The following is a 17,098-nucleotide window of genomic DNA, read 5'->3' as shown; positions in this document are numbered from 1 at the left end:
TCCACACAGGGGGAAGTAACAGCTCAAACTGCAATCCAGCTAAAGGAGGCCCTAGCTGCTTCTGGCAGAAAATGGTAAGGTTGTTGTCTTTCCATATCACAGCCTTGCCACTGATTGTGGATGTCCCAGAGAAGGAAGACTCCAATCAACATAGGCCTAATGAGGTCCCTGCTACCCTGAGATACTGTCTCTCGTGATTTCCGCCCCTCCCTGCTGTTTGGGTTTCAGCACCACTGTCCTAGTTACAGGGAGGGCTGCCAGCTTCCCTGACACGTGCACCATGGTACCTCCCAGACCCACCCGCTGATGGCCGATGAAGAAGCAACAAGCAGAAACATCACCAACTTGAGGCTCCCTCACATTGGCAGAATTCAGCCAGTGTTGAAGCCACTGCAGAACGTTCACCAACTCATTCAGCAGAAACATGGGATCCTCTGGCTCGTATGGGTAAGAGGCAGTGCTTTTGTGACTGAGCACGGAGAATGTTACCACTTAATCAAGCATCTTTTCCCCACAGTACTTCAGTTCACACACTAACTTTGAGCAGTGCTGATGAAGCAGACATGTATTAACTATTGTCCTAACTGGATAATTCTTCAAATTCAGTCAGACAGTCAGTGCATTTCATATATACTCCTGGTTCAATACAAAGTGGAAAATAGTGTTTTTTTCTTCTTAACAGGATGTGGGCATCACTGACCAGGCAGCATTTATTGTCCATCCCTAATTACCCAGAGGGCAGTTCAGAGTCAACCACATTGCTGTGGGTCTGGAGTTACATGTAGGCCAGACCAGGTAAGGATAGCAGTTTCCTTCCCTAAAGGGCATTAGTGAACCAGATGGGTTTTTCCCCAATGGATTCATGGTCATCATTAGATTCTTAATTCCAGATATTCTATTGAATTCAAATTCCACCATCTGCCATGGCGGGATTTGAACCCGGGTCCCCAGAATGTTCTCTGGGTCTCTGGATTAACAGTCCAGCGATAATACCACCAGGCCATCGTGTTTCTCAGCCATATACACAAAAACATGTATTTTCATAATTGAAACAAATTATAGGATAGGTACAAACCAAATAAGTTATAACATTATCTATTTTACTGTATATTAGTAGTCTATTGCAAAAACAGATTGATTTTACAAAGAAAATATTTAAATGCGTTCAGATGCGTAGATAGCAGCCTTGCATCCAGCTTGTATAACATTCTTCAATAATGCATACGCAGGTGCCTAAAAAACAAAATTGAGAATAAATCAAAACAGTGGCACAGCTTTTCCACACAAGACCATAAGAAATACAAACAGGAGGAGGCTGTTCATTCCCCCAAACCTGCTCCACCATTCAACAGGATCATGGTATCCAATACTCCTTCTGTCTGCTTTCTGCCTGTTCTCCATAACCTTTCATACCCCGACTGATCAAGAATCTATTTCAACCTTAAATATACACAAGGACTCTGCCCCCACTGCTCTCTGTGGCAAGGAGTTCCAAAGGCTCAAAACTCTCTGAGAGAAGAAATTCCTCCTCACCTCTGTCTTAAATTGGTGCCCTTTTATTCTGACACTGTCCTGGACTCTCGCATGAGGGGAAACATCCTCTCAGCATTTACCCTGTCAAGCCCCTTCAGAATCCAATATGTTTCAATGAGATCACCTCCTTCTTCTAAACCCCAGTGAGTACAGTCCCAACCTGTTTAGCCTTTGTTCATAAGACAATACTTTCATACTAGGGGTCATCCTACTGAAACTTACCTGAACCGCCTCCAATGAAATGATATCTTTCCATAAATAAGGAAACCAAAACTGCTCACTGTACTCTAGATGTGATCTCACCAGCACCTTGTACAGTTGCAGTAAGACTTCCCTATTCTAATACTCCAACGCCCATGAAATGAGGGTCAGCTTCCTGATTAAGTGCTGCCCCTGTGAGCTAGCTTTCTGTGTTCAGTGCACAAGTTCACCCAAGTCCCTTTGTGTTGCAGCTTTCTGCAGTTTTTCTCCACCTAAACAGTATTTCTTGTGGTTCTCCATTCCAAAAAAAAAACATCCTTGCGTTTTCCCACATTAATATCCATTTGCCAACATTTTGCCCACTTACTTATCTCTCTATAAATTGTACCGCTCTCTCAACCCACCTTTCCCCCTATTTTTGTAGCGTCTTCAAAAGTGGCTTCAATACATTCACTTCTTTTCTCCAAGTCATTAATATTTATTGTGACCAGTTATGGTCGTAGCACTGATCCTATGGAACCCCACTGGTCACAGGTCGCCAACCTCCCACTTGCTGTTTCCTGCCCACGAGCCAATTCTCTATACACGCCATTATACTACTTTCAACACTGTGGGCAAATGCCTTCTGGAAGTCCAAACACAACACATCTACTGGTTCCCCTCTATTCACTCTGGTTGAGACTTCCTCCAAAAATTCTAAAGAATTAGTCATCTTATCAAGAAAATAAATTTGCAGAAATCATGCTTTAACTTGAGTCAGATTATCAAACTTGCAGGTCTCCTTGCTTCAGTGATAAGCATGACTCAGATACCGTGCTACAGTTTAGCCCTCACACTTTAAGCATGCACATACAGATACCTTCATGACACTGCTGATAGTCACATATACCTATTGCCTATATGTATACAGCACACAACTTGCATTCTTGCACCAGTTTGTTGAAGCCAAGTTAAATAAATTTTTATTCCTTAAAGAGATACATGCTTTTACTTTTGGGCTACAAATTAGAAAATGAAAGTTGGGCACTACTTTATGGTTAAACATAATACCCCCAGGACAGTATATTTTTTCCTCACAACTTGGAGATCAAATGGAATTGTGTGGTATATGCATTGGCTTTTTTTTAGAAAATTCATTTGTGGGATGTTGATTTTGCTGGCTGGACAGCATTTATTGGAACAACACCCCCTGCAAGATCCCCTCCAAGCCACTCGCCATCCTGATTTGGAAATATATTGCCATTCCTTCACTGTTGCTGGGTCAAAATCCTGGAATTCCCTCCCTCAGGGCATTATGGGTCAACCTACAGCATATGAACCGCAGCGGTTCAAGAAGGCAGCTCATCACCATCTTCTCAAGGGGCAACTAGGGATGGCGAATAAATGCTGGACCAGTCAGCATTGGCCATGTCCCATGAGTGAATTAAATAAAATTGAAATGGGTTTTCTGCTGGTCACCAAAAGTGAGAGTTTAACACTAATATTGATTTATCCTAATTCCCCTGTCATTGTGGCTGTCTACTAGCATCATTCCCCCTCAGACAGACAACATGAAATCTCACAAACCAAATGCAGAAATCGTGGAAGTTAACCCATCTACACAACTACATACCACTGCACATCACCAATACTGGCACCCATTGGGCTAGTCAGACAGCACAACATTTGTTAAGGTATTTGAATAATCAACAGGAAACGTTTGAGCAAGTGCCTACCATTTCTGCGTCATGTGCTAATCCTGTGTCATGATGTTCCATTTCATCATCTCTGAATTTCTTTAGAATCTGTTAAAAAAAGTATCCTTCTTATCCACAATACAATATAAGTAGTATCCCTGAAGACAAAATCACTCTTTATTAAATACAATGTGTAATATAGTCTCAATGCTAAAGATTACAATTTACATGTTGATACATTAAATACATTTACATTCCAGCTCTAAGAATGGATTAGAAAGCTTTGGTCTTTAGTCTTTAGTCTTGAACAGGAAAGTTTGTATTTGTATTTATCTCCAAAGAACAAAGAACAATACAGCTCAGGAACAGGTACTTCCTGTGCTGACACATTTTGCCTTTCCTTACTAAAACAGTCTTCACTTACAGGATCTGTATCCCTCTATTCCCTTCCTATTCATGTATTTGTCCAGGTGTTTCTTGAATGCTGCTACTGTGTCTGCTTCCACCACCTCCTTTGGCAGCACGTTCCACCCTCTGTGTGAAAACCTGCCTCACACATCTCTTTTAAACTTCCTCCCTCACACCTTGAACCTGTGTCCCTTAGTAATTGACCCCTCCACCCTGGAAAAAAGCCTCATACTTTTCACTCTATCCATGCCATTCACAACCTTATAAACTTCTTTCAGGTCCCTTCAATCTCCTGTGTTCCACTGAAAACAAACCCAGACTATCCAATCTTTCTTCATAGCTAAAATCCCTCATACCAGGCAACATCCTGGTAAACCTTTTCTGTACCCTCTCCAAAGCATCCACATCCTTCTGGTAGTGTGGTGACCAGAACTGTACACAATATTCCAAATGTGGCCTCACTAAAGTTCTGTAAAGCTGCAGCATAACTGGTCTATCCTTATACTCAATGCCCCTTCCAATGAAGGCAAGCGTGCCATAAGCCTTTTTTACTGCCTTATCTACCTGCGCTACCACCTTCAGTGATCTGTGGACCTGCACACCCAGATCCCTCTGCATATCAATACTTCTAAATGTTCTGCCATTCACTATATAATTCCCACCTGTACTTGACCTTCCAAAATGCATCACCTCACATTTGTCCGGATTAAACCCAATCTGCCATTTTTCTAACCATGCCTCCAACTGTTCTGTATCTTACTGACAATCCTTCTCACTATCCACAAGTCCAATCTTTGTACCATCTGCAAACTTACTAATTAGACCAGCCACGTTTTCTTCAAAATCATTTATGTAGACCATAAACAGCAGAGGTCCCAGCACTGATCCCTGTGGGACATCAATAGTCACAACCCTCATTCCAAAAAGCATCCTTCCATCACTACCCTCTGTCTCTCATGACTAACCCAGTTCTATATCCATCTTGCCAGCTCACCCCAATACCATGTGACACCACCTTTTGTACCAGTCTGCCATGAGGGACCTTGTCAAAGGCTTTACTGAAGTCCATGTAGACAACATCAACTGCTTTTCCTTCATCAATTATCTTCATCACTTCCTCAAAAAACTCGATCAAGTTAGTGAGGCACGACCTTCCCAGCACAAAACCATGCTGTCTATCACCAATAAGTCCATGTGCTTCTAAATGCGTACAGGTCTTGTCCCTGAGAATCTTTTCCAATAATCTCCCTGCTACCAATGTGAGGCTCACAGGCCTGTAATTTCCAGGATTATCGCTGCTACCCTTCTTAAACAATGGGACAACATTGGTTATTCTCCATTTGCCTGGGACCTCATCTGTGGCCAAAGAGGATACAAAGATGTCTGTCAATGCTCGAGCAATTTGTTCTCTTGCCTTCCTCAATATTCTGGGATAGATCCCATCAGGACCCGGGGACCTATTTACCTTAATACTCCAGAAGTCATTCAGCCATAGAGTTTTCACAGCACGAAGAACATACTTCAGCCCATCAGGTCCACGCCAGCCATCAAACATCTATCTATTCTCGTGCTATTTTCCATTACTTGGCCTGTAGCCTTATATGCTATGGCATTGAGCTATTTTACAGCTAACTGGTTTTCTGAACAGCAATGTAGTGTGATTTCGGAAAGTGCAAGGAAGAATACCGCATACACGTCATTAATAGCTCATTTCTTAAAAATGTCATGTTTAATTATATTTAAGTTATCTACATTTTATAGTATTAGAAATTTTATAAATCAGCTTCAGAATATCTTGTTTTTGATTGGTCCAGCTGGTGTAAATCTACAAAGTGATAAATGCTGACTGCTTTTATGGCATAGTGGTAATGTCCCTGCCTCTGGCCAGAAGGCCCAGGTTAAAGTCTTACCTGCTCCAGAAGAGTATAACAACATCTCTAAATGGGTTGATGTGAAAATCTCTCATATGACAGCTGAGGACAGGAGCATATATCAGTGACCAATAACAGGTGCTTCGGGCTATCAGGGACCTGCTGTGCTCAGGTTAGGGGCTGGGGGTCAGAACTGGGAGCAGCACCAAGGCCCGTGATTTCTGACCCTGTTCCTATCTAATACTATTTGGCTTCCCACTGGGTGTTAAATGATTGCAGTTCACCAGATCGCTTTAGTATGGCATCTTGTTACTGACCGCCAGTTCTTTCATTACTTTCAAAATGAGCACTGTCAATAACACAGCTAGTTGCACTCACTCTCACATACCCTGCTGCTGATCAATGTTAAACATAACTAAAATAAAGTGACACACAAGCTGACTGATTCCTCTCTATTCACACTGTCCCAGGGAAAATAATTCTGAGGGCAATTTTAGTGTTCAAGTTCATGGGATACAATTCATAACTTTCAACTAGTTTATTTTTTAACCTAAGCAATGAAAGTTTGCTGTACAGTTCTGATGCACTATAATAAAATTGCAGCCGATCCTAAAAGGAGTGACATCATTCTCTGCACTAATTGGTTTTTTTTTTAATTGGCAGAACAGGTGGGTTTATGTGGCTAAACTGAAGGATACAGATGCTAAAAAAATGGTCATGCTTTCTCATTTATTTATTTTAATTTAAATAGCTCTCAGGTCAGCTATCAAACAGCACCACATGAAGAATAAAATGTCCTGACAAATGTGCCCCTTTGCAGTCCCATTAAGAGCAGTCCATACTGTACATAAATTTTGCACTTCACAGAACATCTAGCTTTGCATTTTCACAATTTATTAGTCTGTGTTGAATTCAAACCACAAAAGGGGTTGATCAAAAGTGACAAACCACATCTGTTGGAATGGCATGCTTTAAACTACAACGAAAAGATGGGACCTGACAGGTTCAGAACAATCCAGGGTCTTGCTCAGCCAACCTCCACTGGAGGGGGTCTCAGTACAAGTCCTCATGCACTTGTGGAGAGACTAAGTAGCAGATTAATCACCTTACGCTCAGCAAATGAGGAGGCTATTACTCGGCTCTGTGGCAAGTACATTTACTAAAGAATAATTACCTCACAAATAAAATTTATTTTCTAATACAGCAATTATTCTAATAAACAAAAAGCTGTGGAATTACAAATCATCCCTTACAGCGTATATTTATACCTCAATCTTTCTTTGGAAACCTTTGCAGTACTATAATATGAATGAGAAGCTGGAGTAGCCATTCAGCCCCCTGAACCTGCTTCACCATTCATTAAGATCATGGCTGATCTGCTTCCTCCTCATTCCCATCTATCCCCAATGACCTGCCACTCCTTTGATTAACAAGATTCTTTCTTACTCTTGTTATAAAAGTTTACAATATATCATTATTATCTGGGAATTTTAGAAGCTAAGTGGCAGAAAAATTGATTCTGTTTTTCAGTTTTTAGAAGATCTGATTTGCTTTTTCCAAAATAGTTTAAAAGAACATTTGCAAGGAGTCATGTGATTTAAGCTAAACAGCCAGGAATCCACCTGGACAGGTAATTTCTAAGATGTTTAAAACCACCGGACAGAGACTGAGAGAGAAAGAAACCAGTTCGCGCAGCCATTCTGAGGAAAGGTCACCAGACCCAAAACATTAACTCTGAGTTATTTTTCACAGATGCTGCCAAACCTGCTGAGCTTTTCCAGCAACTTCTGTGTTTGAGCTGAGTTAGCAGTTTGTTTTAAGTATTTCAGGGACAGACATTAACTGAAGCAAATGATATCTAGTGAAGGTGAAGAAATTTTCCAAGAGGAATCCGACTAAAGCGATGTCAGCTAAAGCATTAGCACGGATTGACTTCACTGAGGTTTGGTCATCTACAAGGTGTTGCTGGGATGAAAAGAATGACTTTTTAACCTGATGTTTGCAACAAGATCATTCCAGTAGCTCTTGTCTAGTGTAATATGGTCTGTGTTGTTCTTGTATCATTATCTTTCATATTCTTTTGTTAAAAGTACATTAATAACCTCTTGTGAATATGCAGAGTCACTGACGTCTGCAGCAAACAAAAGAAAACTAAAACTTATGGCCTGTCTAGCCAGGTTTCAATCTGGAATCTGACTTATATTACCATCAGCTGCAGTCATAACACTCTGCCTTAAAAACTGCTTCCAACGCTTTCTGAAGAAGAGTTCCAAACACTCATAACCTTGTCGGATATTTCTTCTTATCTGTCTTAAATAGGTGAGCTGTATTTTTAAATAGACATCCTTCATTCTTGGTTCTCCCACAAGAAGTAGCATCAATTTAACATCCACCACATCAAGACCTTTCAATCTATTTGCCTCTTACTCTACGAAACCCCAACAGATGACAAATCTAGACTGTCCAAACCTTCCTCATGAAGACAACACATGCTTTCCAGATATTGGTTTGGTAAACATTTCTGAACTCTTCCAGTGCATTTACATTCCTTCCTTAAATAAGGTGACCAATACTGCAGACAGAAGTCCAGTTCAGGTTTTTACCAATGTCCTGTAATAATTGAAGTAAAACATCCTTATTTTTCTATTCAATTCCATTTCAAGAGCTCTGAAATATGCTGCAATCTTTTGACTAACAGCTAGTTTTGCAGTACTGAATACTCTAATATAGAAACACCTATGTTATTTCATATTTAATGCTTACTTCAAGTAATTCTTTGTGCCTTTCTGGATCTTCTTCCATTAGCATCCTTATCTGATTGTTGTAATGTTGTGATATACTCTCTTCTACTGCAACTGTACAAGCCATGGCAGCCTCTTTTCCGAAAAGAGCAGTTCCAGCACCTATAAAAAGGGAGGCAAAAAACAGCTATTTGTAATAATTACAGTTACCATATGTCATTTTAAGATCAGCAACCACAAATAAAGGCACTAGGCACAGCACCTCAGGATTTAATGATCTGTCATAGGAATTATGCCATAATATCAAGATTACCAATTTTCAGTGTGATAAAGGCTTACAATATATATTATCATTTTGGAATTTGGACTTTTAAAATAAACGTAGATGGGTTTCATATCTGCGATGGTAACAGATTTGCTTTTAGAGGTCAAAAAATCATTTGGAAAAGTGACCTAAATACATAATTTCCAAGAAAGCACGTGACTTAGTCAGTGTTCAGCCAGAAACCCGTGACGATAATTGATGAAGTGTGTATGCTGCTGAGTTTATGACATACGGAAATACAAAAGATCAGAGGTCGCTGGTGGTTTAGTTTGAGTTCAATTCAGAAGAATCGGGTTTCAGGAATCAAGTTTTCAGTTGGGGAGAACCGTATCACCCTAGTAAAAGGGCAGGGTAGTTTGTGAAGTGCCGAGCTGTGACATCTTCCGCAGTCCAAGGATGAACATTTCTTGCCGTTATGTCAGAAATTAAAGTGTTAAAAAGAATTAATACTTCTGGGATTGAGTATCCGTAGAGGATATTGCTGAGGAAAAGGCTTCATCTTTATCATTGCAGTTTATGTTAAGTTGCTTTCAAATTAACTTTTTTAAAAATTCTTTTGTGGGATGTGGCTAGGTCAGTGTTTATTGCCTATCCTTAGTTGCTCTAGAGAAGGTAGTGGTGAGCTGCCTTCTTGAACCACTATAGTCTAAGTATTGTAGCTAGACCCACAATGTCCTTCGGGAGGGAATTCCAGGATCTTGACCTAATGTTAGTGAAGGAACAGCAATATATTCCCAAGTCAGGATGGTGAATGACAATGGAGGGCAACTTGCTGATGGTGGCACTCCCATGGTATCTATTGCATTTGTCCTTCTAGATGGTAGTGGTCGTGTGTTTGGAAGGCACTATCTAAGGATCACTGGCAAATTTCTGCAGTATATCTCGAAGATCGTGTGCACATCTACCATGGACCACTGATAGTGGAGGGAGTGGATGCTTGTGAATGCAGTGCCAATCAAGTGGGCTGTTTTGTCCTGGATTGTGTCAAGCTTCTGATCTGCTTTTGGAGCTGCACTCATCCAGGCAAGTGAGAAGTATTCCATCACACTCCTGACTTGTGTCTTGTAGATGGTGGATAGTCAGGAGGTGAGTTGCCGCAGTAATCATAGCTTCTGACCTGCTCTTGTAATGGTAATACCATTGAATGTCAAGGGGCTATAGTTAATGGTGTGTTATTGGAGATGGTCATGGCCTGGCATTCTCAGCCCAAGCCTGGATACCGTCCAGATCTTTTTGCATTTGAACACGGACTGCTTTGATATCGGAGGAGTTGTGAATGGTGCTGAATATTTTGCAATCATAGATCATAGAATCCCTACAGTGTGGAAGCAGGCCATTTGGCCCATCGAGTCCACACCAACACTCTGAACAGCATCCCACCCAGACCCAACCCCTACCCTATCCCAGCATTTCCCACCTTAGACACTATGAGTAATTTAGCATGGCCAATGCACCTAATCTGCACATATTTGGACTGTGGGGGGAAATTAGAGCACCTGGAGGATACCCACACAGACACGGGGAGAATGTGCAAACTACACATAGACGGTCACCCGAGGCTGGAATCGAACCCGGGTCCCTGGTGCTGTGAGGCAGCAGTGTTCACCACTGAACCACCGTGCCATTGGCGAACATCCCCACTTCTGACCCTATGATGGAGGGAAGGTCATTGATGAAGCAGCTGAAGATGAATGCCCCTAGGATGCTACCCTGAGGGACTCCTGCAGAGACGACCTGGATATGTAGGTTAGTTTGTTTTTTTGTCCACTTTTTTCTAATAAATGGGAGTTCTTCTTTTAAAATAATCTTGGTAGCCTCCTGTTAATATGTCCAGTAATTGCAACCACAGTAACCAACTTCAAAATTAAAACATATGATCTTATCAAGACAGATTTCATTCTGATATTCTGACTTGTCGAGCATACCATCAGCTGGGATCAGAATCTTAAATCTGGTTACCTAGTCCTTACACATTCAGCTAATGAGAACACTTTTCCTTGGCTACTTTATCCAAGCCTGTCGTAATCTGGACAGGGGGACTAGTTGGCTCAGCTGGCTTGTGAGGCAGAGAGACACCAACAGTGTGGCCGAGGTCATCATGAAGGTTCCTCCTTCTCTCTTGAGGCACAGTGACCCTCAGGTTAAACACATCACCAGTTGTCTCAGCAGCCCTACGTTCCTTTGGGACTATAGCGACTTTACCTTTTACCATAACCTCTGTCAAGCCTCCATTTTCTGTTGCTCCAAGGAGAACAACCACAGCTTCTCCAACCTAATCGCGTAGCTAAAATCTCTCATCCCTGGAATAATTCTTTCAAATCTTTCTCTGCACCCTCTCAGGGACCCTAACATCCTTCCTAAAGTGTGGTGACCAGAACTGGTTACAAAAGGGCCCTGTTGGGGCCTAACCAGAACCTTACAAAGGTTTGACATAAGTTCCCTGCATTTATATTCAATGCTTTTATTTGTGAAGCCCACTATCCCATGGATTTGCCAAAGCTCAATATGTATGTGAGAAAGAAGAGGAGCAGGTTAGGCTGACATTTGGGTAATTAAACTCTGTAGGAGGCACAAGTGGAGCATAAATACAATTAATTGAACCAAATGGCATGTTTCTGTGACGTATGCCTTTTCTAATCTTATATGTCCTATCTGCTCAAAATGTGATGCACAAGTATGCCAAGGTCCCTCTGCTCCTGTCCACTCTTTAGAACTAAGGCATTATGTCTAAACTGATTCTCCTGGTCCCTTCTTCTAACATGCATCATCTCCTACTATTGCCTATTAAGTTCCATCTGCCACATGACTTCCCATTCACCTGGTCATTTTCACCATTTGCTGTGCCTCCAGGTTTGATATCATTGGCAAATTTTGAAATTTCTCTCTGTAGTGCAAGATCCAAGTCATTTTTATAAAACAAAACAAAAGGCAGTGCAGCCAGCACTAACTCTTGAGGAACACCCTAGTTTACCACCCTCCAATCTGAAAAGAAACTGTCTACCGCAACTTCTTGTTTTCTGTCCTTAAGCCAATTTTTAACTCCAATTGGCCACTGTCCCTCCTATAACCTGAATCTTGTTACCCAGCCTGTATGTAGTAATTTGTTGGACACTTTCATAAAATCTATTCAGTCAACATCCACCATGATCCCTTCATCAAATGTCCTGCTGCCTTCGAGAATCAATGGAAATGCAGACCAAGGTCCCTCTGTACCTTTGTACTGCTTAGGGTCCCACCATTCAACATGTACTTCCTTGGCATGTTAGGCCTCACAAATGCATCACCTCACACTTTTTACTTGTCACTGTTCAGCACATCTGACCAGCCCACCGGTATTGTCCTGTACTCCAAAACTTTCCTTTCTCACTACTTACCACTATTTTCATGTCATCTGTAACGTTCTGATCATCCCTGTTATAGTCGTGACTTGAAATTATATATTAAACAATTACATTATTAATATATCATTCTATGTCATTTTAAACATGTACACTTCTACCCATAATTCTATTTATTTAGACCATTTAATGTAAAAAAAATTATCCAAGGGTATTTTCACAGAGCTTGAGGAAAATGCATTGAGCCAAGGAAGGAGCTAGAGGCAATGAATGTGGTGAAAAGTGATGAGTAGCATATATTGGCAAGGCTGGCTATGCTTAGTGTAGGTAAAAAGCCTGGTCCAAATGGTGTATATTGCAGATGACTAAAGGAATGGGTTTGAAGGTAACAGAAATGCTTACCATCTTGTTCCAACCTTCTCTAGATAAGGAGGATGGGCTAGAGGATTGGAAATTAGCAAATGTAAATCCCTTGTTCAGGAAAGATACAAGGCCATTCCTAATAACTACTCGTCAGTCAACCAAATCAGAAGCTCATGGAATAGGGCAGTCAGTGTCAGATTGAGTAAGACGTTTGCTTAAGGACAGAAAATAAAGAGTTGTGGAAATGGTTGTTTTCTGGACTGGAGGCTGGTTGATTCTGAGGTTCTGTAAGAGTCAGTGCTAGAAATACTAATAAAGATATTATTAAATTGGAGAAGGTTCAGAAGAGATTTACAAAGATGTTGCCAGGATTGGTGGGTTTGAGTTATAAGGATAGGCTGGATAGGCTGGTTAGGCTGTTTTTATCATTGGGGCATAGTAGGTTGAGGGGTGACCTTAAAGAGGGTTACAAAATCATGAGGGGCATAGATAAGGTGAATAGAAAAGGTAGGTAAGTTAAAAACTAGACAGTATAGTTTTAAAGAGTGAGGAGAAAGATTTAAAAGTGACCCGAAGGGCAACTTTTTCACATAGAAGGTGGTTTGTATGTGGAATGAACTGCCAGTGGTAGGTGCAAGTACAGTTACAACATTTAAAAGACATTTGGACAGGTACATGTTTAGGGAAGGTTTAAGAGGGATATGGACCAAATGCAGGCAAATGGGACTATTTTGGTTTGAGAAACTTGGTCGACACGGACATGTTGGACTAAAGGGTCTGTTTCCGTGCTGTACGATAGAACATAGAACTGTACAGCACAGTACAGGCCCTTCGGCCCACGATGTTGTGCCGAACTTTTACCCCTAACTTAAGGTCTACCTAACCTCCACCCCTACCTTATACTATCATCCACATGCCTATCTAATAGCCGTTTAAATGCCCCTAATGAGGCCGACTCCACTACCCTCTCCGGCAATGCACTCCACGCCCCTACCACTCTCTGAGTAAAGAACCTACCTCTGACATCTCCCCTGTATCTACCTCCACTCATTTTAAAACTATGCCCCCTCGTAATAGTTACCTCCACCCTAGGAAAAAGTCTCTGGCTGTCCACTCTATCTATACCTCTGATTATTTGGTACACCTAACGATACTATAACCTTCTCTGTTACATCATCACCATATGAAATAGGAACAGGAGGAGGCCGTTCAAACCCTCAAGTCTGTTCTAGCATTCAATAGGATCATGGCTGATCAGACATACCTCCAGCCTTTTCTCCTTAACCCTGATTTCCTGACTGATCAAGTATCCATTTCAGCCTTAAAAATACACAAGAACTTTGCCCCCACAGTTCTCTGTGGCAAGGAATTCCAAAGATTCTCAATTCCCTGAGAGATGAAATTCCTTGACATCTGAGTGTTGATTTAGAGCCTCTTTATTCTGAGACTATACCCTGTGGTCCTAGACTCTCCCGTGAAGGAAAGCATCCTCTCAGCATTTGCCCTGTCAAGCCTCTTAAGAATCCGATATATACTGATGAGATTACTTCTCATTCATTAAACTCCAGTCAGTAGACTCTTAACCTTTTTAGCCTGTGCTTATAAAACAATCCCTCCATACCAGGGATCATCCTACTGAACCTTCTCTGAACTGCCTCCAATGAAACAATATCCTTCCTTACATAAGGGGTCCAAAACTGCTCACAACACTCCAGATGTGGTCTCACCCCACACCGTATAAAGTTGCATTAACACTTCCCTACTCTGTTACTACAACCCCCTTGAAATTGAACGAGACTAGTTGAGCATAATCTGTCTTTTACTGAATAAAAAAACCAAAAGAATTGCGGATGCTGTGCATCTTTCACTCAGCTGTGCTGGCTACCTTTAAGAATTAATTGAGGATAGAGATTTTAAATACATATGGATGTTTACCCAACACGAATCCTGCCACATTCCAGAAAGGCATTAGAAGCGTCGGCCGAACTCTGTGATCAACTATCAATTCATTAAATTTCTCCAGATGTTCCTTTTCTTGATCCCACATTTGCTGAAACATGAATATTAATTTCAGTTAATTTACTGCACCATTGATATCAATTATCGAGCACATTAATCTCCTGTCCTTTAGGATATTTATTGGTTAATAAAGGGATCAGGGATTATGGGGAGAAGACAGGAGAATGAGCTTGAGAAGCATATCAGCCATGATCGAATGGTGGAGCAGACTTGATGGGCTGAATGGCCTAATTCTGCTCCTATATCTTGTGGTTTTATGAACAAGTCCCTAGTCCGTATTTTAAATGAACATTTTTTTCTTCACATTTCAACTTTTGCTTTCACAGAAATATTAAGATTTTCTGTTATTGTAGAAATCAATGAGAAATCCATCTTTAATTTAGTGACAAAACTAGTCATAATCAATATAATACTTCGTCATAGTTTATTAAAACAGATGACCAATGAGGTAGCTTCAACTGGACGGGAAAGTGAAAATATAACCTTTCTATTCGAGAAGGGAGGTAGAAAACAGAAAAAAGTAGGCCAGTTAATTTGACATCTGTAAAGAGGAAGCTATTAGAATCGATCATTTAGGATGTTAAAACTGGGCAACTGGAAAAATTCAATGTAATCAGGAAAAATCAGAATAGTTTTATTGGAATTCTCTGAAGTAGTAACATGTTCCATGGCCAAGGGGAGTCCTACTGATCTTTCATACTTGATTTTCTAGAGGGCATTTGATAACATTCTATATAAAAGATTTTGCACAAAGGAGGAACTCATGGTATAGGAGGTAACATATTGGTATGGATAGAAAATTGGTCGGCTGGCAGAAAACAAACAGGATGCATAAATGCTTTTTTTTTCAGATCGGCAGCACATGCAATCCCGCAAGGGTCTGTGCTGGGACCTCAGTTTTCTTTTACAATTTATGTCAATTACTTAAACTAGGGGATTGGCTAAAATTGCAGATGACAAAGACAGGTCGGAAAGAATATTATGAAGATGATATAACAAGGATGCAGGCTGACGTAAACAAGTTGAGTGAGGGCAAAAATCTAGCAGAAAGTTGTTTTACTTCGGCAGGAAGAATAAAAAAGCACAGTGTGATATTAATGGGAAACAACTGCAGAATTCTGAGTAGAAGAGGGATATAGGTCTTCAAGTGCATGAATCAGAGAAGATTAATTTGCAATTACAGCATTTAATCAGGAAAATTAATTGGATATTGAAATTTATCTCAACAGGAAATAGATGTAAAATTAAAGATGTTAATGCTTCAGTTATACAGGACATTGGTGAGACCATATTTCAAATACCGTGTGCAGTTTTGGTCTCCGTATCTAAGGAAGTATGTAAATGTTTTGGAGAGGGTTTATTGAAGCTTTATTAGATTGATAGCAGGAATGAGCAGATTTTTTTATGTGGAAAGAATGGGCAGGCTGGAGTTATTTTCACTGGAGTTTAGAAGCCTGAGGGGAATTCAATCAAAGTGTATAAGACTCTGAAAGGTCTTGACAAAGTGGGTGAGGAAATGATGTTTCATCTTGTGGGACAGTGCAGAAGCAGGGAGTGCTGTTTCGAATTAGGGGTCACCCTTTTAGGACAGAGAGAGAAGTTGTGCAACTTTGGAAATTTCTGCTTCAGAAGATAGAGTCATTGTATATTTTTAAGGTGGAAGAAGTTAGATTCTTGTTAGGAAAGTGATTCAAAGGTAATCCAGGGCTAGTGCAGCGACCTTGAGGGGCTGAATGTCTTACTTCTGCTCCTAATTTGTACAAATAAAAGCATGTGGCTGTTACAGCAAAATTTCACCACCATAATCCTAGGGCTGCGTGTAGTTTCTATGGCACCCAGAGTTTTCGGTTCCATATTACAAAGTGATGAGTGTTCCTCTCCTTCTGGTCCAACCTGTGGGGAGGTGTAAATGTACGGTATTGGCTGCTTCATTGACCTCTGGGAGAGAATAGGGCCTTGGAGCCTTCCACCTCAAAGATCATACAAGGACAGACTTTTGAAAGTTCTTTTGTAAAGCACTTTCAGATGCAGTAATTCAGTTTAAAAAAGATCTGGTTTGCTCCAAGTGAATTCCTAAAGCCTGTGAAATTTAGAGGGAGATTGCTGACTGAATAATGTGTAAACATTAAGCTGCTAACACAGGTCATTGTCAGTCCCAGTCCGTCAGGAACCTGCAGCATTTCTCTCTGGTTTGGGAACACTCTTGTGGTAAATACCTGAATGATAGGCCCCACGGGGCTGCGGCCCAGCACGGCCATCTGTCCGGCATAGATGCGGTTAGCCCCGTACTCCCCGGCGTGATCCACTCGGATGATCCGATCCAGCATCGTCCTCTCGGCCGAGCCGCTCAGGGCCCTGACGGCCGTCAGCCCAGGCCAGGGACTCGGCTGGAGGGGCCTGGCATTCCTCAGTAGCGACGGAAGGCAGAGAGCAGACACTCCAACCCGAACCCGAACCCGAACCCGAACCCGGGCCCCGGCCATCGCCATCCTACAGGCCGCTCCGGGAAGAACGACAGGGGGAGGGGAGTCAGCCACACTGAGCCCCGCCCCTTCACCGGGACCACGTCCCACACAGGCCGGGCCCCGCCCCTTCACCGGGACCACGCCCCACACGGCCGGGC

At 41.5% G+C, this 17,098-nt stretch overlaps 1 protein-coding gene across 1 annotated transcript; it reads right to left on the bottom strand.

The window, feature by feature from the left end:
- Positions 1–1,079: 1,079 nt before the first annotated feature.
- Positions 1,080–17,075, bottom strand: coq7 (coenzyme Q7 homolog, ubiquinone (yeast)). Its single transcript, XM_020519290.2, has 5 exons — positions 16,692–17,075; positions 14,392–14,506; positions 8,453–8,592; positions 3,450–3,518; positions 1,080–1,233 (listed from the first exon to the last, which is right to left on the bottom strand). Exons 1-5 carry the CDS (start codon positions 16,962–16,964, stop codon positions 1,156–1,158), a joined length of 675 nt encoding a protein of 224 aa, XP_020374879.2. The 5' UTR covers positions 16,965–17,075; the 3' UTR covers positions 1,080–1,155.
- Positions 17,076–17,098: the final 23 nt, after the last annotated feature.

The sequence above is a fragment of the Rhincodon typus genome, chromosome 21 (assembly GCF_021869965.1).
Source record: "Rhincodon typus isolate 14 chromosome 21, sRhiTyp1.1, whole genome shotgun sequence".
Classification (NCBI taxonomy): Eukaryota; Metazoa; Chordata; class Chondrichthyes; order Orectolobiformes; family Rhincodontidae; genus Rhincodon; species Rhincodon typus.
Note: the sequence above shows the minus strand (reverse complement) of the source record. Positions and strands in the feature narration are given on the sequence as shown.

Coding starts and splice junctions, on each gene's coding strand:
- coq7 (XM_020519290.2), bottom strand. CDS start 16,964: ATGGCGATGGCCGGGGCCCGGGTTCGGGTTCGGGTTCGGGTTCGGGTT. Junction 8,593..14,391: donor TGTGGCAGGATTCGTGTTGG/GTAAACATCCAT, acceptor CCCTTTTTATAG/GTGCTGGAACTGCTCTTTTC. Junction 1,234..3,449: donor TAGCACATGACGCAGAAATG/GTAGGCACTTGC, acceptor TTTGTTTTTTAG/GCACCTGCGTATGCATTATT.